The sequence below is a fragment of the Sycon ciliatum genome, chromosome 9, assembly GCF_964019385.1.
Source record: "Sycon ciliatum chromosome 9, ocSycCili1.1, whole genome shotgun sequence".
Taxonomy (NCBI): domain Eukaryota; kingdom Metazoa; phylum Porifera; class Calcarea; order Leucosolenida; family Sycettidae; genus Sycon; species Sycon ciliatum.
This window is the reverse complement of record NC_088651.1, coordinates 16,008,866-16,035,402: the sequence shown is the minus strand read 5'-3', so window position 1 is coordinate 16,035,402 and position 26,537 is coordinate 16,008,866. Positions and strand designations below refer to the sequence as shown.

Here is a 26,537-nt window from a genome sequence, read left to right as displayed (position 1 = left end):
GATTTGTAGTGAGTAAAGTGTTTTAGGATCAAAGACTTTGTTTTGCGAGATAAATGACCATTTTTGGAATGCGGTCAGCTTACGTGTCGTTTTTTATTTGATATGACTGCGATACCATAGTCCTCGGACTACGAACCAGGCCATAACTGGATCACGAGGCAAACTGTGGCGGATTGATATTCTACAACATGAAATCCTGTGGGGGCTGAGAATAACAAACTATGTCTAAGAAAATATTTGTGAGGAAGAGAATGTTAAAACACACCGAGTTTGAGAGTAAAACACATTAAGACATGCACAAAATGTAATGGAAGGCGCGCAAACATTTCTTGGACAAACCATGCGACTGACAAACCTTATAAGCGAACTGAGGGAAATAGAAATAGTGTGCTCCCCCCCCCCCCTCGCCTCCGCCACATAGAAACTCAAACTCTTGATTGTGTCTCAAATGATGAGAGCGCAGGAGGAGAAAGGCAAGGCTATACCTAAAACAACGACGGGAAAAGATACGAAGAAACAACCAAGAACAAGGATTGATAAAGGGACGACAAATCTGGACGATCAATCAGGGACTATTACGTACAGAACACAAAACCCAGAGCAAAACAACCAGACCATGGACGAATCACACATGACTCTCATTCAAAGACCACACTTGCACTGCGCATGTTCCTGTACAACATTCACTTGACAGTCACTCTCACACAGAGGGAAGCAGATTCTCATAATCTGACAACGTGTACTCTAACATACACCACAAACCAAAAACGTCACACCTCACACCATACTCGCAAGTGCACTTAGACCATATGTAAGACACCAGACACTGGACTCTACGAGACAAGAACCAAATACAACAACATGCGTAAATCATACTCGTTATACAATTTCGCAACATGAGCTCAAAGACATAGACTCTGGAAGGTTTGTGTTGACAAACCACACACGCGGCAATTATTATTATTATTATTATTCTCAATTCATGGATGACATGGTGCCAACCAATATAAAGAATGAGGGCTGCCAGCCATGGAATAAAAAGAACAAGAAGGCAAAAATGCACACGCAAAATATGGCAAGTTAAAATGAAAATGAAATAAAAGTTAACCTATCCAAAAAAAATCAATTATAACAATCAATCCAAAATGGCTTGCATTCTAGTCTTTAGGGACTAATACTTTGTTCAACTCATAATAATTATTACTAAAATTTGTTGATATTGTTCAAACTCTGTGAGAAACGAACAAACTAATCACACAGAGGATATTGTAAGATAAATTTGCCGACACGGCCTACGCGAGTACAAGTCGAACACATAATATTATGGTTTGGACAATCACACGCTTAACAACCAGGACATTTTCCTCTCTCAGACCAATGACGAAACTCCACAGCGAAAAGCGTCGTTCTCAGTTTTGAAAATGTAATTCATATGTGAAAGTAATCCCAGGGCGTTGAGAGTTCCTTGGCCCAACAGCCCAAGTTTCTCGTTGAACATGTAGCACCGGGAAGAAATTTGTCGTGATAATCTGTAAAGCTTCTCTTCCGTTACATCTTTGAACGTCTTCCTGTTGCCCAGTAGGACGCAGTGGAAGAACCATATCGACTAGTTCGCTGAAAAATGGATGGCACCAAACCGTTCTTGGACGACCCTGGTCATCACACGATAGCCTGATGTCCGACGTCGGGAATTCTTCGTTTGTGCATACTCGCTTGAATAGGTCGATGAATGCTTCTGCCAATGTCTCCATCTCCGTCGGCGTCAATCCTGCAGATTCAGCAAAGGGCAGGTACGCCTCATCATTTAGAGCCATCTTGGTCTTGAAATCAACTCACCGATTCGAAGCAAGTGGTTTGATCCGTCAAACTATAGCCAAAATAACAAACTATTCCAAAAACTGGAAGCGTCGCAAACATTTTCAAATGATCACACCAATAAAATCCTGGTCTACAAAGAACATTCCATACGCAAAGGGTGTTACTTTTGCCCTGCTAAATGCGAAGCGTGACACAGTTTGCTGCAATGAACCTACCTGTAACCGAAACATCAGTCATGACGTCTTTTTCTCCCTGAAAGCAGCACGCTATTGCAAAGTAGTTCCCCTGGTAGGGGTGAATCTACACTATGCAGTTGCAATAGATATGGGTGGATTGATGCTACTTTTGCACTTCCGATTGTGTGAGCCTCCTCAATTTCAATTAGTAAGAAGGATATTCTCGCATATTCTGTTTATTGTGGGAATTGTTGGTGCTTTCGTGCACGTTGTGGAGTTAAAGGTGAGATGTGTCCCGATGGTACCATGACAACAGCCGAAATGTCCATACCAGGTTACACCCTACATCGTCTAGACCGGTGCGGCACCTCGGGTGGTAGTGTGTTTATTTACTCTTAAGAATGTCGGACTGAAATGCCACCCCCGGCCAGATGTTGTCACACATTCATACATTTGGGGCACTGATCTACAAATCATATGAGTACTTGCAGAATGTAGAAAAATCTAAACCATACAATATGAAAACCTGGTTTAGAACCATGAGGACATTGAGGAGCCATGTCCTGGTAGGAATCTCAAGGATCGTAGCCAATCGCCATGACATTCCATTTGATGGCGATGAGGAGCCCTGTCCGGGTTGGACACTGAATATTCTGTACTGGACGACGAAGGAAAAAGCTAGAAAACGTGTGAGAGGTTGCAGCTTGGCTATACTATTTCGTATCTACGCTTGCGTTTTTTTGGGTGGGCAGGCAATGAGGCAAGATTTCGCCTTGCCCTTCTTCACCTCTGCCAGCACCACTCAATACCCTGTGTGGCAATATCTGGCCGGGGGTGGCATTTATGTCAGACATCAGTGTATGTTAACACACTACCACCCAAGATGCCGCACTGGTCTTGACGACGTATGTTGTAACCTGGTATGGACATTTCTGCTGTTGTAATGGTACCATCGAGACACATCTCACCTTTAACTCCACAACTTGCAAGAAACACATTTCTCAAAATACGAAGACTCCACTGTAGCAATCCACTATATCCATACATCTTCACAACACTCTCCAAATGGTCTCTGGGCATTCCTGAAGATGGGGCTTGCCCGAAAATTCGAATAATATTTTAATATCGCTTTTTCTTTTAGTGATTGGTGTAGCCGTTTGGAGAGTGTTGTGAAGATGTATGCAACTTGCAAGAAAGCACCAACAATTGCACTAAAAGCAGAATATCCGAGAATTCTCCTTCTCACTAGTTGAAATTGAGGAGGCTCACACAATCGGAAGTGCAAAATTAGCATCACCTTAAACTCCCCAACTTTCAAGAAAGCACCAACAATTGCACAATAAACAGAATATCCGAGAATTCTCCTTCTCACTACTTGAATTTGAGGTGGCACACACAATCTGAAGTGCAGAAATAGCATCAATCCACCCAATCCACCCATATCTACTGCAGCTGCATAATGTACACTCACCAACACAAGGGGAACTAACTTGCAATGGCGTTCTAGTTTCAGGGCGAAAAATAGGAAATGACTGATGCTTCTGTCACAGGTAAGCTCCTCGCAGCAAACTGTGTCACGCTCCGCATTTAGCAGGGTAAAAGTGGCACCCTTTGTGCATTAGATGCTCGTTTTAAACCAGGATTGTATTAGTGGTATCATTTGAAAACGCCTGTGACGCTACCAGTTGTGGAATAGTTGTTGTTACTTTGGCTATAGTTTGACGGATCACAACATTTGTTTCGAATCACTAAGTTGCATTCCAGGTCAAAATGGCTCTAAATGATGATGCGTACCTGCCCATTGCTGAATCTACGACACTGACGGGGACGGAGATCCAGACATTTACAGGAGCATTCATCCACTTATGCCAGAGAGCGTGCACAAACCAAGAATTCCCGACGTCGGATATTGCGCTATCATGTGATGACCAGGGTCGTCCAAGAACGGTTTGGTGCCATCCATTTTTCAGCGAACCAGTCGATTTGGTTCATTTACTGGGTCCTACTCAGCAGGAGGAAAACGTCCAAAGATTAGACGGAAGATATATGTTGCAGATCATGGCTGGCCATATCTTCCAGACGCCACTTGTTCTGCGAGAATTTTGGGTTGTTAAGCCAAGGAACTCTCAACTCCCTGGCATGACGTTCACTCGTGAATTATTTGCTGTAGATGGAGAACGAAGCTCTTCGCGGTGGAATTTCGTCATTGGTCTGGGAGAGGAAAATGTCTCGGGTGTAAAGTGTGTGATTGTCCACAACATATGTCTTCGACGTGCTGTATAGGCCGTGTCGACAGGTTTATCTGACGATATCCTGCGTGAGATTAGTTTGTCCGTTTCTCACAGACAAGTTACAGTCGGTAAAAACTCGAATGCAAGGGATAACTGTAATTTGACTACACATACATGTACCAGGCTATTTGTCTTTGTCCTCAGTTCGTTTGTAATATTTTGTTAGTCGAATGGTCGGTGTGTTTGTAACATTCTCTCCCTCACAAATGTTGTCTTAGGCAAAGGTTGTTGTTTTCAGCCCCCTGAAGTTTTTCACGTTGTAGCATACCATTCCGCCACAGATTGCCTCAATATCCTGTTTTTTGCCTGGTTGGTAGACAGAGCACAATGATATAGCAGTCATATAAAATAAAATACCACACCTATGCTCTCCGTATGTTCGTCTCTAATAAATGTCGTTCCACCTAACCTGTTCCCGTAGTCCGATGTTTCTTGGGAGGCAGCATTCGTCCTTTTCGTCCTCCAGCTCAATGGGTTAATGTATATATAAGGCCATCCAGTTCGTTGTTTCGGGTCACCCGACCGACCGTCTTTTTTCACCCGACATGCAAATATACAGACTACACTATGTACAGGTGCGACCCGAATAACAGCAGTCATGCAGCCATGGCTAGACAAATGACAGGATGCAGCGCTTCGTGACGACGTTGTCTTCTATGTCCGATCCGCAATCGGTCCTGAAACAGCATCAGCTCCGCCACCTTGTCGCTATTTACAGAAGGTTTCAAGATGAGAGCTGCTCGTCAGACTTGTTTGCCAGCGAGGCCAAGATCTGGTCCTAGAGAGGACCTAGATCTGATGGGACAATGACTCCGCTGGATTATCTACACTACAGTCAGACTTGGTCGACTGGCTAAATGGACAAAAGCTATTCGATGTACAGGTATGCACATGGACGTAAACCAAAATAAAAAATAAAATAAAATAAAAAATATACCCGACCGACTGACCCTGGTACGGATGAGTGAAGTGACCCGAAACAACGAATTAATTCTAGGTGCGCCTACTTGAATAATAATAATAATAATAATAATAATAATAATAATAATAATAATAATAATCCTGGTGAATCCTGGTGGTGACAGTCAATTTTTTCTTCAGACTTTTCCCGTTTGTCTCTTTCCCTCAAACTAGGGAAGATTTTATGACTTGGGGCTCCCCGCGTGCTAGAGTGTACGTGAAGTGTGTGGGTACAGTGAGGGCTGCGTCCCACCCGCCTGTGTGGATTCACAGGAAGTGCGAGTTACGAAGTCTGAAGAAAATGTTGAACAGTCTCTGCTGGGATGACGACTACACCATAGCTCAGTGGTTAGAGCACCGCTAGCTACAAGCGAGGGTCCCTGGTTCGAATCCTGGTGATGACAGTCAATTTTTTCTTCAGACTTTTCCCGTTTGTCTCTTTCCCTCAAACTAGTGAAAATAATAATATTAATAATAATAGTTGAGCACTCTTGCGGTGGGTAGTGCCTTTGCTGTTTGCGTTTAATATGCAGAGCTCACTGACTTGTCAGTTTGAGCACTCTGGCGAGGTACTCTGGCAAGGTACGTTCGGGCCTGATTGGAAATTTCTATTTCCATTGCTATCAGGTTCGGCCTCATTTCCTCTGTGCTGCGCTGACGAGTCCACAAAGGACGAAACAGTTCTGTCCGCAGATTGAGTAATAATAATAATAATAATTTTTTAACGGATTGGGAGAACTTCTAATACAAAGGACCAGTTGGGGAAGTGAACTGCCTGAAAAGAGAAAAAATCGCCAGACCCACCTGGACGCTAACCTGGGACCCTGCTTGTCATGAGCAATGCTCTAACTACTGAGCTATGCGACCAGGCTACACCTAGAAGGCGCTGACAGGTTCTTCACTCCAAGTTCTTCACTCCAAGTTCTTCACTCCACTTCCCCAACTGATCCTTTGTATTTGAAGTTCTCCCAATCCGTTCAAAAATTGATCACTTTTCTTTCACTTCTGGTAGGGTCCAGAAACTGACCGTGGTTGGTCCCCTGGGGGAGGGAGAAAGACCCAAGTGCCATCAGTATGTGTGGCACGTGTTGTGAGCTGCCTTTGGAGTGAAGAACTTGTCAGCGCCTTCTAGGTTCAGCCTGGTCCCATAGCTCAGTGGTTTGAGCATTGCTAATAAAAATAATAATTTGAAACTCGGATGTTGAGCCATAAATAAATGGAGAAAGGAAAAGGACGTATGGATACGAGTTAAGAGTAACCCTCCATCACTGTCATGTGTTGAAGCTAAGTGTCAGGTCGTCTAATGTCTCAGTATTCTTGTCAGTTTTGTGCCTAGTTATTGCACTTTCTGACTGTATATAGTATCCAGTTACAGTGATGAAGAGTTACTCTTAACTCGTATCCATAGTTATGTTCTTTTCCTTTCTACAATATTAATAATAATTATTATAATTGAACAAACGGCGAGGAGACAATAATTCGATAACCGCAATCAGTAGTACAAGCTGGATCGACATTTGTGTACACTTTATTCATGTAATGTAAAACTGTGGAGACAATGTGTAATAAAACGATGAAAATGTGGAGAAATGGTGTAGAGAAAATGAGGATTCAAACAAGTTTTCGTACAACACTCATCAGGAATCTTCGTTGTACTAAAGGACAATGAAAACAAAATTGAACTATTATAGAAAATCTAGGTTAGAGAAATAACACTAAGAACAACAGCGCAGTGAAATGAAACCGAGAGCAATAACGAACCAGGGACCTTCGCTTGTAGCCAGCGATGCTCTAACCACTGAGCTATGGTGTAGTCTAATAATTCTATCTGAAGAAAGGAAAGAAATATAGATACGAGTTGAGAGTAACTCTCCATCACTGCAACCAGATACTATTTTATGCTTTGTCAAATATCCTACTGGTCTCATTATATTCCAGTAACACTCGACATTCTTTGCTCCGTTGGGACTGTAGCATGTGCTCATTTTCGTTGCGCTTGCCTTCCCCTCTTTGTTCTTACCATAACCTTGAACCTTCCAAGTTGGAAGGCTGTCGGTTAGCGCAACGGAGATGTGTTGAGGCTAGGTGTCAGGACGTCGAATTTCTCAGTACTCTGTCAGTTTTGTGCCTAGTTGTTGCACTTTCTGACTGTATATAGTACCTGGTTGCAGTGATGGAGAGTTACTCTCAACTCGTATCTATATTTCAGAGAGACATCTTTCCAATTATGTGTAGAAGTTACACGAGAAAGATAGTAGTGAAGTGTCAAGAAAACAGACATGTGAACAATCGAGCCCCGGACGAGTCACCAGAAGCCAATTGAGGAGACGAATTGATGAGGAGTCAAAAGAACCAATACTGGAAGTGACAACAACGGTTAATGTGAAGAAACGAGGTAGACCACGGACGCAGAACAGACTGGACGTCGAGCCGCACACTGATGTCGAACGAGGCAATCGGAATTGCAGGGACGCAGGGCGTAATGGGAGAGACTGGCATGCGGCAGGATCGGAGGTGACAACCGCCAAGTCGTCGGGTCAGGGAAACAGAATCTCGGCAATCAAGTGTCACCTGTCGGGCAGTTCTAGTTGTCCTGAGTGGTATTCCGCTGATCCGCTGTTCTCTTTGTCCACTGTAATGTCTGGAGAAGATGTCGTCAGTCGTCCTTTTCGTACTCAACATTGGCGCCCAACTATTGCTCGACCCACGAACCTGAGATCATCCCATGCCCAGTCGCCCTCAACCGCCATTCGTCTCGTAATGTCAACCTCGTCTCGTCCATGTCAATCTCGTCTCGTCTCCAACCTCGTCTCGTCTCTGTATACCTCGTCCCGTCGTCAGTAATCCTCATCTCGTCCAACACTGTATGTCAACATCGTCTCGTCCATCACTCTATCTACCTCGTCTCGTCTCCTAGTAAGTCCTGCAGGCCATCTATTTTCATTATTTATCTCTTGCTTTTCTTTTCATGTGTCCCCTCTTCCAAATATTTTCCAGTTTATTTATTTTTGATTATTTTATCGAAGCGTGTGTGCGCGCGTGTGTTCTTCATAGAATATTCATAAATTAGAGGTCTGATCTTGGCAAGCCACGCTCTAATTTTTAATGTAAGCAGAAGTGCAACTTAATGAAGTAGTGGCTGTGAGTCAGTCAAGTGTCAAGTAAAGTCGGCGGAATAGCGCGAGCTCCAGTGTGAGGAGCAAACCCTTTCTTGGAAGTGCAACTAGGCTATTTTTAGCCATACAAGCAGTATCAGTAGGTTCCTCGTCACGTCTAGTTTCTTATTTGTGCCATTTTGTCTTGAAGGGGTGTTTGAACCGCTGTTGTTGGCAATGTTGGGCGATGCGTACATGTATACACGATAGTGGTATTACCCTAAAATTGTTCAAATAATGTTCTGTTGTGTAGTGTGGCAACGTTGTTGCCACTTGTGCCTAAATGTGTTTTGTCACCTTCTTCTTTATTATTGTTATTATTATCATTCGTTCTCACTTTTTTTGTTTTTGTTGCTGATAAACACTTGTCTTGCTTAGTTCTTACTTGTATACCCTTCGTTTCTGCACACTTTTGTGAGAAATCGCACCTCGATATTCCAGTGCTGTCATTGTATCGTGTCAACCTACCTTGATTGCTGTATTATTTCCTTTGTTCTCATTTTGTTCTTTAGTACAACGGTGATTCCTGAAGAGTGTTGTACGAAAACTTGTTCGAATCATCTTTTTTTCCATTGCCCTTTTTCTTCTTACATGTATTTTTCCTTACCCTTTAGGTTGTTTCTTGCATCGTCTCCATCGCTTACATTGTTAATAAAGTAGTCCACATGTCGCTTCACCTCGTCCTACTTATTGCCATATTAAAATTATTGTCTCCTCGTCGAATTTTTAAATAAATAATCAGTTTCTATTATCTTGGTACCAAACTAGTTCCTGTTGTCTAGTAGTAGTGGTGTGCATGAGAACATAACACCAGCAACACAGTGGCAAGGGTTCCAAGAAAATGGCAGGTGAGAAATCCAATCACAAGCTGCAAACATTAATTTTCTAACGGCTTAGTGATAGTTTGGTGGCTCGCCAAAATTCTTAAACTATCAAATAGCCTTTAGAAAATTAATGTTAGCAGCTTGTGATTGGATTTCTCACCTGCCATTTTCTTGGTACCCCTGGCACTGTGTTGCTGGAGAGGTTAGCAGCTTGTGATTGGACTTCTCACCTGCCATTTTCTTGGAACCCCTGCCACTGTGTTGCTGGAGAATTGTAACTTCTCATTCTCACACTTTGCCCGTAATCATGCGCCCATGTTTTGTAGTATATATCTGATCATTTCCATCTGATATCATCCTATTCAATATCACCTTCTCTGATGAGTCGCATGAAGGCGAAACAGCTGTCAGGGTGGAATTTCAGTATCTACCTGCAACCATTCCTTGTATGGCTGTTGGTGTGTGTAATGGCTACCGATGGTAGCAGTGAGTTGGCTGTGAGAGGGCATGGAGGAGAGGAGAGATAGAGTTATTTACAGTTGAATGGTTTCTCCAAGAAATGATTGCGCTAATTACATTGGTTCGTGTTTTCAGTGAATTTGACTCTCCAACTCGATGTGTTTCAACATTCTCTCCCTCGCAAATGATGCCTTAGACATAGTTTTTTATCGTCAGACCCCACAAGTTTTCATGTTGGAAGAAATTGTTCCGCCATAGATTTCCTCATGATCCTGTTGTTGCTTGGTTGGTTGACAGAGGATGATGATATCGCAGTCAAATCGAAGAAAGCATGACACGTAAGCTACTTGAGGAGACAACATTCCTAGAATAGGTCCTATAAATCGAAAAACAAAGTCTGTGACCCCCCAAAAAAACTCTACACACAAGTACTCCAGATCACACATATGAATAATTATTGTTACATACGGGCTCGACTGTGTTCCTTTTCGCATTTATTATTATTATTATTATTACTTGCATGTACGCGTTGGAGTCAACCATGCAAGCATGATTCACAACTTCGCTTGTGCTGAACATGATAAACAGGGCTATGACAAGGGAAACATAGAACGATGATATAGTTATGATATTTATATCACAAAGGCAGAAGAGAACAGAGACAGGCGACTAGGTCATTGTTGTAACGCTGCGTTTCATGCACATAGCAAAGCTAAGGCAATCCTCAGACAACTGTGCATGAAACGCAGCGTTACAACAATGACCTAGTCGGCTGTCTCTGTCCTCTTCTTCCTTTGTGGTAATGCTCCATCCTTGTGGTGTTGAGCACTCTAAGCAATCTGGGAACTCTCGCTATTGTGATATTATATCATATACAATGTAGCTCATGGGTGTTGAAGATATGTCATTTATGAGTATGTCTATGTCATGAATACTGCAGCCTGAGTGATAATAATAGTGCTATTTCCTGAGTTTGACCGTTTCAGGATCTGTTGGAATATCACGATCCCCAGACCTTCACGCATAGATCTCGCCATGCCTGTTAAAATCGAGATTGGAATGCCCGCAAGGTTCCCGCAAGGTGCATAGATTTATGTTAAATGTCCCAACTCTTCGCGTTACAATGGCAGATTGGAGGTTTTAATTTATTATGTCGGAAACTCAAGCAGTGCGTGCGTTCCCTCCCTAACGCTTCTTGCCATGTGGGTTTACTTTTCAGCCATCTTCACAATTCATTACAAGTACATAAACAATGCCTTGATTTCGAAATTTACGGCAACATGTCACGAACGAATTCCATAAGATGGTGCTGAGGATGACTGTCGCCGATAAAGTTACAGGCTTGACAAATATCAATCGATCAAAAAGACAAAAAGATAGATAGCCAAAAATGAAAATACGTCTGCGAGGAGCAATTCAAAATTATATCAAAATCTTGAAGCGAAGCATCCCAGAGACACGGGAATGATAACACAATTTAGAACTTGCTTGAAATACAAAAAGTTACCAGATAAGCAGATATGGGGTACGAGACAAATTACTGTCCGAATAAAATCACTGAGACACGACAAACAGGGTTCAGAGAAAATAAATCAACGTATGAGAAACCCAGTAGCTCATATGTTTTGCATTCGACTCATCCTGAGCAGCATATCAAAAAAGGTGGAACAATTACTTGTCCAACATTATGACATTGCCTGGTCCTGTAAGCCAAGGACAGCACCACCCGTCATATATTTAAATAATGGTTGAATGTGTAAGACCCCACCTGCCCCATCTCACCCCATGCTAGTCGTTGTGCCCTCCGGTGAATTGCGTGTGTTGGAAATCAAAAATAAAGTGTAAAACATATCTGACAAGAATTCAAAACGGTAGATCTTTATACTGTTTACATATGCTCTGTACAATCACACGTTTAACATCCGAAGTGTTTTCCTCCCTCAATCCAACGATCAAGTTAACACAGGAAGAAAATCGTGTCCCACCTTTACCATACGATTCAAAGTTGACGCAAATACCTGGTCGTGGAGAGCAATTGGACCCAACAGCCCATTCCCTTCGTTGATATCTTCGCCGGCGGAATACATAGCGTGACATCTGTCCTTCTTATAAGCTTCCCTATACCAGTCAAAAATCTCAGATATATATAAGTAGACAGTTTCGGCGAAAAAAGGACTAGCCCAAACCGTTCTTAGACGACCCTTCTCGTCACATGATAACTGTATATCATGATAACTGTATATCTGCCGTAGGGATTTCATAGTTCTCCATATTATCTTGGGCCCTGAATACTCGGTAGCATTGCTCGATGAATTCTCTTGACAAAATCACTATCTCCGTCTCCGTTAATGTTACAGATTCAGAGTTGAACAGTCCGGCATCTTCCTGTCGGACTCTTTTTCGATCCACTGACCCGGCCATCTTGATCTAGAAGCGAATGCAGTGAGAAGACGCACGTTTCCTGTATAGTCGATCCGTTATCTATCCCTCCAAGAGTAACACATCAACTGATCACTTTCACCAACATTGGCAAATAATACGGTTACAATTCTGGTTGAAGAATAGCGTCAGATTGTAAGCAGGTGTCATATTCTCCCTTGTAAACACGGAATGTAAGAAAGTTCGTGAGTAGGGAGGTGTTTTTCGCTTTGGATAATATTCGTCCTTAGCGATTTGAATGTGGCTACGCGATAAAATGGATCTACCAATGGGATGTTACCTGATACTCGACGACTGAATATCCTGTATGAGTGCATGACCGATTCCAGCAGTGTGTGCTTGATAGTGTACATGTGCAAGGTCTGCTTTGTCTTTGTATTTGTTATCTCACCCTAAGTGTTTGGAAGTCTGTGATGATTTGCGTGAATGTCGTGTCGCGCACGTTATCCCCGGCAGTTGGAGGTTCTTGACGCTGAATGCATTCGTGTGCGTAAGCTTGTGCTCCGAAAACGAAAGAAACATGTTGTTGCGCAGACATTGTTGTGTTAAGTTCTTCCCCTCTTTTTTTCCTCAGTTTGTTTCTCTCCCTAGACACCCTTAGCAAACAACAGTAACGCTATTTTTTTACGGTACTCGTGCCTTGATTACCCAAATAGGGTGGAAGCTGCAGGGTTTAAACGTTATGGGGGCTGATTTATCGTTGTGACCAACGGTACGTGTTTTGGCTAAATATTGCATAGTCCGTACGCATTTCTCTTTGTATCGCATATACGGTCACCAAAATAGTTGTACCGCTTGAAATCAAAGCTATTCTCGTGGCAACAGCGAACTAATTATAGCGTGCATCTTGCTAAAGGTTGAACCCAAATCACTGTATTTTCCCCCTTACGATAATACCGTTACAATAATTATAACGTGTTTTGCTAAGGGTGTCTACTTACCAGTTGTCACATTCTGGTTTTCTCACCTTCTATTGCGCAATCTACTCACCACTATTTTGTAGCTTGTTTGAAAGTTTTATCACATTTTGGAATGCATGGTTAATCATTGTTTTTGCTTCGCTAGCGTTCAAATCAACTTGGTTTCTCATAACATTGTAACGTTGGACGATCCCTTGATGGCTACTGGATAACACTGGATTGGCTCAGGACTACTTGATGAGGAAAAAATGTACACGTCTCACCTTCCGCCCCACAGCCTTCGAGAAACCAACAACAATTGCCCAATAGAGAAATGAAGAGGCTCACACAATCTGAAGTGCAAAAGTAACATCAGTCCACCCATACCCAATGCAGCTGCATAATGTAGATTCACCACCACCAGGGGAACTAACTTGCAATGGCGTTCTAGTTTCAGGGCGAAAAATACGTCATGACTCATGATTCTGCCACAGGTAGGCTCATTGCAGCGAACTGTCTCACGCACCGCATTTTGCAGGGCAAACTTGACACCAATTATGTATGGAATGTTCTTTTTAGGCCGGGATTTTATTAGTGGTGTTATTTGAAAATGCCTTAGACGATTCCAGTTTGTAGAAAAGCTGTTGTTACTTTGACCAAAGCTTGACGTATCAAAACACTCGCTTCTAATCACTGAGTTGAATTCAAGATCAACATGGCTCTAAATCAGGATGCATACCTGTCCTTTGATGAATCCGCAACATTGACGCCGGCGGAGATGGAGACATTCACAGAAGCACTCATCGACCTATGCAGGCGAGTATGCCCAAACCAAGAATTCCCGACGTCGGATATTAGGCTATCGTGTGATGATCAGGGAGGTTCAAGAACGGTTTGGTGCCATCCATTCTTCCGCAAGCAAATCGATTTTGTTGATAACATGCGTCCTACTGAGGGGTATGATACCGTTCAAAGATGTAAGGGAGAAGATGGGTCTCGGATCATCGCTACGGCATTCTCCCGGGCGCACCTGGCTGAAAAACACATTTGGGAGGTTGTTCCAAGTACCGTTTACTGCTCTGGTATTAGGCTCACATACGAATTTTAAATTGGAAACGGAATGCGAAAGTCTTGGAGATATGATTTTGTCATTGCTCTGAGAGAAAAAAATGTCTTGGGTGTTAAGCGTGTGATCGTCTATGTTTTGGAAATTATTGCCGTATTGATTGATTTATCTAACAATATACGATTTTAGATTGTTTTGTCCGTTGATGACATAGCTTTAATATGCATCAATTTTGGAACAAAATATTATTGTGAGTTGAACAAAGTCACAGTCCCAAAAAACTTTAATGAAACGCATTATTGTGGTTTGGCTACACATCATTTCCAGGCTTTTTGTCTTTGTCCTCGTTTCGTTATTAATGTTTTGTCAGTTGAATGGTTTGTCCAAGAAATGACTGGGCTCATTACATTTGTGCATGTTTTCAGTGAGTTAGACTCTCAAACTCGATGTGTTTTTACATTCTCTTCCTCTCAAATGATGCCTTAGACATAGTTTTTTTATCGTCAGAACCCACAAGTTTTCAGGTTGTAAGGAATTGTTCCGCCATAGATTGCCTCATGATCCTGTTGTTGCCTGGTTGGTTGACACAGGACGATGATATCGCAGGCAAATCAAAGAACACATGACACGTAAGCTACGTGGGGAGACCAAATTCCTACTAGTATAATATTATTCGGTCATATAACTCGACAAGTCTGTGACCTCAAAAAACGTTACACACAAGTACTCCGGATCACACATATGAATAAATACTGTTACTTACGGGCTCGACTGTGTTCCTTGTCGCATTTAGGAGCACGATTAAGCTACCCGATCTCCTACAGTGGCCAATGTTCAGAAACTCGCGAACTTTAGAAGCCTTGAAAGGACGTCTGTAATCATTGCTTCAAACTTTGCAATAGAGCGATTTGCAAACAAATGTAATTCACCCAAAAACCTTTATCAAGGAATAGAAAATAACACTGGTTCATACTGTCGCCGAATATGCGCTCATGTTGGTGCCTTTGGGTGTAGGATTGAGCGTGAGGCCAATGTGAATGTGCCTGTGCTATCATCGTGCATGCTTGCGTTCGCGTGTGTGCGAGTGTGGTGGCACCATGTATGCACCTGTGCAGTGATAATGGAGAAGCTTGTGTGTGAAATCGACGTTCTGGGAAAGAGGACAGCCGATGTGCGATCTACGACCATTTACCGGAAACGCGTTCACAGAGGGACCATTCACAGAACGACTTATCACGGAAAGGCCTTTCACACAATGACAGTTCACCGCCAATACCGATTCACCGAAATATCTATTCAACGAATTTTCATTCACAGAATTCTCTTTCGTCGAATCCCTGTTCATGGACGCATTTTTCTACGAGGGGACAGTTCACATAAAATTACTTATATTGGCCCAATATATGTAAGAAGATGCAAATGTAACAACATTTTCAACGCTTCTAAAAGCGTATTCTGGTGAAAACTTTGAAACGGATAGACAGCTTGGTATGTTTTTGTATAACCGAAAATAAATTTTGCATGCGATAATAAAACCTTCTTTAGCACTGAAACTCCTATTTTTCTGTCGCACCTCCGGTAGATAACATCATCCAGTCCTCTCTTGTCAATAACGTACGCATATCCATTTAATATCTAGCGAAGACCTCCGCGCTTGGTCCTTGAATCATAATCTGGTCTGTGACCTCAAACATCCTTTACAGACAAGTACTGTGGATTGCACACAAGATTATTTTTTGTTATTCGCGAGTTCGATGGAGTTCTTTTTCGCATACAGGAGCACGATTAAGCTATCCGATCTCATACAGTGGTAGGTTAAGAAACTCCTAGGGCATAGAAGACCTGGAAATTACTAGTACGTCTGGAATCGCCTACATGCAATAGAAAAAACACTGGTTGAGACTGTCGCCGCAGGTGTGCTCATTTTGGTGCGTATTGGTGTTCAGGATTGAATATGAGGCCAATGCGATCGTGCCAGAGCGGTCAGAGTAAAGAGTAAAGAGCGGTCAGAGTGCATTCTACCGACATCCCCAACCTGCCCGCCGCACGACCATATATAAATCGTTCATTCGACCAATCCTACAGTCCATTCATCTGAAAATGTCCCGCTGGCTTTTGAAAGTCGGATTTCGGTCGAATCGAGGATCAAAAATCCACTTAAAATCTCAAAACTCTGGGTTTCGGATCTGCTTCTCCATACATTTTGTCATGGCATACCTGCCCTAATGTTTGTAAAACCTGGCCAAATTTCTATTTCCATGTTCTTGGACTTTTCTGGCCTCAAATGTGGCAAGTAGTAATTGCATGGTTCGCACAATGCAGGATGTACTGTTGTTTTCACGATATCTACAACTATGTGCGGGTGACACCAAAAGGTTAGTTTACCAGTTTCTATTGAATTGACTGTAGTGTATGTGCCTCTTGCATGGATGGGAGCTGCGCAGAGTCACATCCAGCATCTGAACAATTTTTAGCATCGACCAGGCAGTCGTTTCAGCGATGGCGGTTGCATTGGCAGCTGGGTTTGTTCGCCCGTATTGCCGTTTCTTGTCTCCGAATCATCAGGAACTATGTTAGTGCCAGAGTCCATCGCTTCAACAGCACCACTACCGCCAGGAGGCTACCAGTTTGATCCGTCAGAGGTGATTGTTGTTGCCAGGGATCCGTCAGAGGCCATGTTGCTGGTGGGGTGACTGTACACACTGCACTTCTTGCCTGGGCCTCCGCAACTACTCTCCGTTTTGCCACTATATCCCCTCTATCATCCCCAGAAATCATAGCGAGCACGGTAGTGTCAGTGGCCATGACCACCAGCTCCAACACTAGCTGCCTGCATCTGACCGGCTGGCCCTGAAACGTTCGTTCCCACACTGGAGCATCAGTGATTGGAACTCCCTCCATGCCGCTATTTGTGTCCCAGGCTCCCCACAGAAAGAGAATGCAATCATTCAAAATGACTGTTTATCGTCATCTTCTCAGCCCAAACTGGCACTGGGCAGTCGATTCCCTATGAACAGTACGATGCTATGATAGTTTATCCCGCACACTGGCTGCTGTTTAGCCGAGACCTCAGGTCTATCTATTTGTTGCAGGTGTACTGATCAGATCTTTAGAAGCTTGCGTAACCGAGTACTGCTGAACATTTCCATGGCCATGAGCTATGGTGAAACTTGCTATTGCACTCTCAGCATGTGCTAGTACTGAAAGTCCTTTCCCGCAAACCATCATACTTTCCTTCTGCTGAGCTGTATGATATGTTTAATTAACACCTTCCCCATCTCTAGTCAAGCGGATCGAAAACTGTGTATTGTTGTTCATTCTATTCATCACGACAAAGTCCGCCGCACTTGCGTAAATATAACTGGTTTCTTCCCACTCGGCCTACACGCAATTCCTGCACTTTGCCTAAAGCCCGAACATCAGCTTATACCAGATCTCCGTTTTTCGCTGCCTATTTTCTCTGGCTGGCCTTGCCTCTATCAATAAAAATGGTCTTGTACGCTAAATGATGTCAAGTTCAACATCAAGCTTGTTTTCCAACAACTGCTCATTCTTCATTCAGATTTGTTTCTCTTTTCCTCGCCCTGTGTAGGTTCTTGCCCATTGCAATTTGTCGTTTGTTTGCATTGTTTTTGCTTACTACCATGGCTGGCTATCGCTCCCCTCCCTCCATATTGGCCTATATGTCCTGTCCACGGGAAGGTGAAATAAATATATAAATGACCCCAGTGGTCGTGAAGCCAGTGACGTATATCGTCGCTGTTGAGGCCTAACACAGCTCGCAGGATTGTGATTTCGTGAAGCGCGTGCTCATGACAATCAAAATGACCCCCAAAAAGGGGCGCTTACCATTCGCTATCCTTGTCGTCATCATTTTCAGGTTGTACTACTAGCCAGAGCTCAGCAATCACGGATGAGCAATCACAATACAGTCTGCCGGCTCATTCGCAATGAATGCCGTTCGCCGATGTACGCAGGAGAGCGGACAACACATTTTTCATTGTATTTGGTGCGCTACTATGTGATCACGAATGATCGAGGCATACGCTTTTGCCCTCGCGACGGATTCCAATTTGAAGGACCACAAGCCAACACATGACAGTCAGTCAGTGAATAGAGTCATCGATGTGCATGTACACGGGGTGCAGTGGCTGAAATTGCGATGGAAACACGCTATGACTCACCCGGAGTAGAGATTGTAGGGCCAGCCAGCAGGAGACTGAGCCCATCTGTGTATGTCAGGGCTTGACCATCATGCCACTGGTTTAAAGGCCACGCTGTTGATTGTTCATCAAGTGCTGTAGCTAAGGACAGAAGCTGTTGCTTTGCACCTCTGGATATCAGGTGTGCACAAAAAATGCTAGAGCGGTGTATTTCGTACTTGCAACTTTGTCGCCGCTACGATACGGAAGCGGGAAAAAGAGTTTACAGGCAATGAATATGTAGGTGTACTTGTATTCAATTCAATCGGAGTATGTGGCAGTGACTGAAGCCAGAAGCCAGAAGGAAGTGACTGCAGCCGGAAGGCAACTCGTGTTGGTGTGCAAGTAACATTTTATGGCTTCATTTGGATTCAGGCCTCAAAAATTTACCTGACAGCACATACTTCAAAGGCTTAGAAGCAGTTAGTGGGTATGGTGTGGTGTACGACGCGTGACTTGTGCCTGTAAGAGGACACTGAATTAAGATTCCGATTTACGAACATGTGGCAGTGACTGAAGCCAGAAGGCAGTGACTGAAACCAGGAGGCAACTCGTGTTGGTGTGCAAGTAACATTTGGCTTCAATTGGAGTCAAGCCTCACAAATGTCAGGTGACAGCACATACTTCAAAGGCTTAGAAGCAGTTAGTGGGTATGGTGTGGTGTACGACGCGTGAGTTGTGCTTGTAAGAGGACACAGAATCAAGATTTCGAGTTACGAGCAGTGACTGAAGCCAGAAGCCAGAAGGCAATGACTGAAGCCAGCAGGCAACTCGTGTTGGTGTGCAAGTAACATTTGGCGTCAATTGGAGTCAAGCCTCACAAATGTCAGGTGACAGCACAGACTTCAAAAACTTAGAAGTAGTTTGTGGGTGTGGTGGGTGTCCGACAAGCGAGTTCTGCGTGTAGAAGCACACAGAATCAAGATTTGGAGATATTTGGTGCAAGAATACTTCTAAGCAGTGCATAATAAGGAGTGTTACTACTCTACGTGTGTTACTGTCGAGTCTATGGAAGACGGGAGCAATGGACGTGATTTGGTACTGCGAATTTCGGGTACGTGAGTGTATTACGCCTGGTCAATTAGTGTTGGTCTCAACGTTACTCCGTGAACTTTATACCTATGGACCATCTACGCTGCCATCAGCTTTTATGCAAGTCGACGTGATATAACGCACAGCGAGTCAAGGACGCAGCGCCGTAATATAATTATGTCGGCATTATTAGAGGTTGGTAATTGGACAAGGATAGGACGAACAACAGTCAGTCGTGACTTAGAGAGTCATTTAGACACGATTTTCAGACGACGATTACCAGATTGGCAATTACATAAATTAAATACTGCATACAACGGCGGAATAGCCCTAGCTCCACTGTTGGGGGCAAACCCTTTCCTAACAATCATAGCCAAAATTGCAACCACTAATTCGTACTGTTGGCTAACGACTAGCTGGCTTGGGGTGATAGCTTTGTGAATGACTCAGGGTCCTCGACGTCAGGTCTCACCATAAAGGAGCGACACTGACGCACCCTACTATCTCGGGGTCACGAGGTGTTTGTCGGGCTGGAAACAAAGCCTCTCTGACAGTTCACATCTCTGGCAATGTTTCGTCCTTCAGAGCACACCATATTACTGGTGTTACTCAGGCACAATCTTCCTGAGCCTACTGATGCTCAACTGATTTTTGTTTGTTTGTATACTTTATTTTAATTCGCTAATCCAAACGAGCACAATAGCTCAATGACAAGGGAGCGAATAATGTTATTATGTTACAGGGAAGGAAGGTAGGGGAGAAAATAAGGAGAAAAAAGAGAGAATGGTAGACATCTCAATGAAGGGCGAAGCGTTATCAAAACTACAAGTAAGCCAGGGCACGACAGTTCTGAAACCCGCCTTATAACTAAGTACTTTTGTTCATGAGTGCAATGAACTGAAACAGAAAAATAATAATAAGGCACCCATTTTGATAGTCCAGGGGACGGCCCACGCCTGGTAAAGAGGATAAATAAAGAAAAAGAAAAAAAACTGCTTACGATAGTACTTGCTAATAACATCGGGAGGATATTTTTTGTTTTGAAAAAGGCCCAACCCTGCCCTGCCAGTTACGGACTTACGGGGGTCGTCATGGCAAATAATAATGGTAAACAGTGAAAATCAATCACAGACAGGAAGCTGTCTCAGGGCAAGTTTCTAATCATAACATCAGGAGGATCGCAGGGTATACAGTACGACGGCACCATTGAAGCTGCTGAGAGTCGACAGTACTCTGACTGCATCCGGTAGGACGTTCCAAAAGGACTACCTTGGGAGGCAGGGCGAGATGAAGGATGACTTTCCAAAAAACGGTGTATTGAGCAGGAAGTGGCGCTTCATTGTAGGTTTTCGGAGTCGCAGGTTCCATGGACCTCTTATGTGCTCTGGTTGGCAGTAGTGAGTCAATCAAGTGTCAAGTCAAGTCCATGGAATAGCGCATGCTCCAGTGTGGGGAGGAAGCCCCTTCCTTACATTACAAATACAATACAAAATTTACTCATAAACGTGCAGTAATATTGGATACAACTGGGATATTCGGATTCATATTCTGAACCGCACCTTCAGAGTGAAGGAATCCTTCCGTATAGCTGCAAGGCTACTGTCAATGTCAACGCGATTAAGGGCAGCATTTCACAAACGAATCTTTCATGAACGTGCTGCTACGTCTGATACTGTACTTCCAATTTTCTGTGTTTAACCGTCCAGTACTCTATTTATTGGGAGCTTCCATCCTTTTGGACGTACCAGCTGTGCAAGGTATTTGTATTATTGGGGTGGAAACAAGATTGTTGCTATCGAATTAGACAGAACCTAATTTTAAATCCACTTGCTCGAGGAAATGGAAACTCCCTTTCCGCTAATAACCAAACGCACCAAAAGCAGACGATTTCTCCTTCTATGATCTTACGACTAAGTATTCTGTCCCCTGAACGACAGAAAATGGGTTGGGGGGGGGGGTAGAGTACGTATCCCCCCCCCCCCCCGAGAGAGAGATAGTTAATTAAAGGAAGGGAAGAAAAATACTTATGAGGGACTAAACCACAATGCTAAATTACCGGAAAACGAATTGGGCAAGGTGGATTACCAATAGCGCTTCGTACTTGGGACATACGCGTTCTTCCGTCATGCATACGACAGAAATACGTCGGCCGAGATCGCATTTATACGAAGCTGCCCAATCCATGCTGTGCACTTGATAGCGAACACAATATTTCATTGCGCCATGGAAGATACCAGAGCAGAGCACGGAGTCACTAGAAACATGTGGTTGCTGAATTCAATAAATAAAGTTATAGGCGCGCTCATATCACAGTCATAGCACCGAATAAATTGTCCCAGACCGTTTTCTAGTCACAACGATCAATGGAAACTCGTGACTGAAGTTAACATCAAAATAACAATAGGACTATTATAGATGATCGACGTTAGAGAACAACAGCAGTGAACAACAGCAGTGACATTTTCAAGTGTAAATTCTTACAATGAAAGCGAGAGCAATAACGAATGCGTGTGGGAACAATCAACTTGGAAATGGAAAGATGAACAAACAAGAGAAAGAAAGAAGGAAGGACAAAGGCACGGATAACAAATAACAGCAGTACATTTCACCTAGAACATCAACGGCCAAGCGTGGCAGCATTAAACATGACACGTTACTTGAACAATTTCAACCCAGTTATACTATCTTTCAGTACACACAAATTAGGCTTGTAAATACGCTGATAGATGGCTTCCAAAACCTTTAACTGTAGTCCATAACCGTGACGACCACGGTACAATACAATGAAAGAAGTGTTGGAGTACAAATTGCAACAATCAGGAGTAGATAGCAAATGAATTTACAATGAAGACTTGCTACCACTCTCACGATCTCTCCCATCATCGCTCCCCGACTCACTACTCAATCACCGTCCGTTCCATCATCCGCAGGAGCAGTACTCCAACGTAATATCTTACATCAGATGCCGTCTCTCATTTGCCCTGTTGCGATCATGCATCATGTGTTTGCGGGGTTCACGGGGTCTTTTCCGTGAGCGATCGGTTCGGCATCCGGAGTCTGCTGAGCTGGTTGTTGCTGAGGCCCAGGTTGCTCACATGTGAGAATCTATAAATTGCAGCAGATTATTTTTATTATAAATACTGGACATGGATATTGAATTAAACTGTACTCAGTGACTTTTTACATTTTACAGGCTACGTTTTATTTGTATTATAGTAAAGCTTTCCTTTTGATCTTGTCTCTTATTGGTGTGACCTTTCCACAATAATTGTGTTGCATCCCCTTCCTCTGCGCTCTCTGTTTCCTGCATCCCGGCAGACTCAGTCCATTGAATTTGACTCCGCTGTCACTCTGCGGTCACGTCCCTTCTTTCGCTCTTGTCCGTTGAGTGCATAGCTTCTGTTGTAGTTGGCTGTTGATCGTCTTGGTCTTTCAATAGTGGGCTAAGATGTTTGATTTCTTGTGGTTGCTGTAGATTGCGTTTCTGGTGTTGGTGTGGGAGCTGCTGATACGCAAGGTGGGTCTTTTTGAGTAGGCAATTGTAGTGTTAAAGCCACTGTCGGTGTTGCTCACGGTCTGTCACAGGCAAGCTCCACCGCCGCAAGCGCCGACGGTAGAGGATCAGGAGGAGGTAGTGGGACCGGGACCAGAAGCGGCACCGCGTCAGCCAAAGCCGCCGGGGGTACTGACAAAGGAACCACCGACGGCAGGAGCCAAGGCGGCGACACAACCCGGCCCACTGAGCCACCACGCCCATTCTCCTCCACCACCCCCACCAGCGACAGGCGGTGAGCCAGGGTCCGCGGGTTGTATAGGTAACGGTTGTGTGGTTAATGGTTGTTTTCTAGGTCGCCCTCGCTTCGGTATTTGGTGTTGTGCGCAGGAGGATTTAAAAATAGTAATTTTTCCAATAATAAGAATGTGGCCTTCTGGTGCCAGTATACAAACGAGGAAAACCTATGGGTGCACCGAAAAGTTACAGACCGGTCGTGCTGCTATCAGTTGTCCGCAAGGTACTGACCCGCATCATCACCATGCGTCCACAACAATCTACCACCTCATATGTACGTGAAAGTCAGGCAGGCTTTACACCCGGACGCTCCACGGCTGACGGAGTTCTATACTCGGGTCATGTGCGAACGTGCACTATTCAGTGACTGGAAATACTCTGCCGCACTATTAGACTTCATCGGAGAATTTGATACCATTGTCCGTGAGAAGGCGTTGGCGTTGATTTTCAGACTCTGGAGCTGCCACTGATGTCGTTGCCACTCTGATCTCGGACACGACGGTGAGAGTGAACTCAGTTCTCATTTAGGCAAAGCGTTTGCTACAAATATCGGAGTAGTGCAGGCGGATCCGCTCTCTCCCATCATGTACAATGTGTATGCTGAGGGAGCCATGCGCCACCTTGATCCTATACTATTGCACTTATCTTTACCAGCACCAACCACCCAGTATGCAGACGACAGAACAATCCATGACACGGAGACTAAAAGTCGAGGAGATTGTGGAGAAATCAAGTGAAAAAATTCAAAGAAGATAACCTAATGTTAAATATTCAGAAAACACAATATATTACAGTAACTAAATCCGACTCCTCTTGGCGATCTGTCAAGCTGCTTGGCTCTTTGTTAGGGTCCGCAGAGGATATTCAGGCAAGAATAGGTGCTGCGAATAGAGCGTTCGGCTCCATTTCGTGGAAGCGTCATAAACTGAGCTCCAGACTTTTTATGTTCTCTGCCCTCATTCTGCCTATTCTGTTGTATAACTGCGGACTGTGAGCCCTGACACAGCAACTCAAAAATCGGCTGGACGCATGGCACCGCAGAAAATTGCGGTACCTGCTTGGTGTGGTGTACCCTCACCACATGTCGAATGCCAAGGTGTACGCCTCAGCGCGACAGGGCCCAGTCAGCACTACCTGAGGCAGACGTCGGCTGCTCTGGCTGGGCCATGTTGTTCGCGAAGGACGTAACTCAGCGTCTTACCAAGCACTGGAGATGGCAATTAATACCCGGGACATCAAACGCCCACGCGGCCGACCCCATCTCAGATGGATTGACAATATTAAAAATGATCTAAAGCACGCCAATAATGATATTTCTGACTGTTTTGAACTGGCACTAGACAAGAAAAAATGGATGATGCCTGTGGAAAAATATGCTGCGCTTGCGTAGTTGTTCTTACTGCGATACGTTCTAACAATAGCGAGATGCCTTCTGCCGGCTCTTCGGCCTGGATTTCGTTGACAGATGCGTTAAGCCCATGGATCCTTCCATGAGTGACATGCGAACTGTAACTATTATTATTAATATTAATAATAAGAATGCGGGCCAACTCATGCCACCCAACCTCCAATCTCACAAACTTTTGCCAGCGTAAAAGCGGGGCCATCATTAACATAGACAAGCGCAACCTGCTAAATAGACCAATCCCGAAAAGATTGTCTTGGTTCGTGAAAGGGGGCACGCGTTCCAGCCAGCTCTTGAGAAGTGCATCGTTTTGTATGAAGGTTTATTTCATAATGCGGCAGGTCATGGCGGAGAAGACATAGACTGTAATAATAATAATAAAAATAAGGGCTCCCCGCGTGCTAGTTTGTTTTTTTTGTGTTTTTTTTCGATAGTGAGGAAAATGTTATCAACTCCAAAGCACGAAAAAGGCCAAAAACTAAACCAAGAACATATGCAATAACATGTTATTTATAAAGACAGGACAAGTGAATAATTAGTCAGTCCATTGTTCATGATGATCTCCGACGGTTACGTCGGCAAGCGAGCCTCCGCCACTGCCAAAGCAGCGTGGGCTCCGCAGGAGGGTGCAAATTCAAACCAAAATTTAAACGCCTACAACCGCGAATGCACATGATACAGGATTTCAGAAGGCTGAAGGAAATCCTGCATCTAACAAATGCCATAACATGAGAGTAATACTCACCCCTCTTCTCCGCCAACAGATGAGCAATTCGTTTGTACAGTGCTGTTGATGCTGGACCCATTCCGCCACTGACTGACATGACCGCCGGAACAAAGGAGGCTTGCTCAACCTGCCTCACCCGCTCCTCATAGTGCCTTCTCTTTTCTTTTTCATGTCGCTGATACACAATAGCATGTGGTGCAGATCGATTTGAGCGTGAGTGAGGATTAAAAACCCGTATATCAATAAGTGTACGCTCAAAACGACTGCCCCACAAACCATTGGCAGCAACATCCAACCGGGCAGGGTCTTCCACATTTGCGGTCCGGTAGCGAAGACGCTCCCCGTCAGCGGTTGCAGCAAGGGCTCGATGGACACACTGGTGCACACCTCGTCCAGCAGCCGGGCCGTGACGTCCCGAATACCATTGTTTCTAATGGAGGGAAACCCTCTATAGGGGCACGACAGGGAATGCGCGACAGTTGCCTCTTGGCCGCAAGAGCAGTGTGACGGTACCCTGGCCGGTGTCCATCCGTAACGGAGGCAGAGTCCGTCCCAAAACTCTCCCTTTGTTAAATTAAAATGATATTTCTTAAGTGGACGGCACGTCAGCCAGCTCGACGACCCTTTCTCCTTCGCGACGTCTATGACATGTCGTAGCGACTCCGACGCAATGCCCGATATCGCGTCGAATTCCAGTTTCTGAGGACGTCGAGAAGATGCCTTGGCGTCTCTCTTGGCCGATCTGATTAACACTACCGAGTCACCGATGGAGCCATCCCCTGACAAGATTCTCCGAGACAAAGGGTTGGTCATCCGAACCGACGAGTCGTATTGTTGGCATAGGGACACAGGGTTAATCAAACCGAGCCCACCCAGACGACACGGCAAAGCCATAAGCCGTCGGAGGGTGTCGCCTGGGGGTGCACGGCAAGTTAAGGCGGGAATCAGTTCAGACTTCACAATGTCCTCCAGCGGTTGGAACATGGGTTCGGGTACCTTCATGGTACGACAGAGGAACGCCCATCTACCCCTGAGGCCCGTCACATACGCAGAATACGCAGCCTGCGCCTGGGTTTGTGCAAATACTGCTAGCTTCTTCAGTTCCCCCATCCATTCGTCCACCTTTGTTTTGATATAGCTTTGAAGAAAGCTGTCCCTTCCGATTGCTGCGCCAGGATATCGTGATCCCTCGTCCGTTATCATTACACCAGTGTCTCGAAACAATTCAGTCGCCAACTGGTAACACCTTTCCTTGACGACAAGGACCGATACGTGAAGTGTGTGGGTACAGTGA

At 44.3% G+C, this 26,537-nt stretch overlaps 1 protein-coding gene across 1 annotated transcript in view; it reads left to right on the top strand.

The window, feature by feature from the left end:
• The first annotated feature begins 19,027 nt into the window (after positions 1-19,027).
• LOC135824865 (P-selectin-like) overlaps positions 19,028-26,537 on the top strand; it is a 42,047-nt gene continuing 34,537 nt past the window's right edge. The window contains exons 1-2 of the mRNA XM_065337591.1: positions 19,028-19,343; positions 21,028-21,078. Of these exons, the coding sequence (XP_065193663.1) occupies positions 19,298-19,343; positions 21,028-21,078 (97 nt within the window). The 5' untranslated portion in view covers positions 19,028-19,297. The remainder of the gene's footprint in view (positions 19,344-21,027; positions 21,079-26,537) is intronic.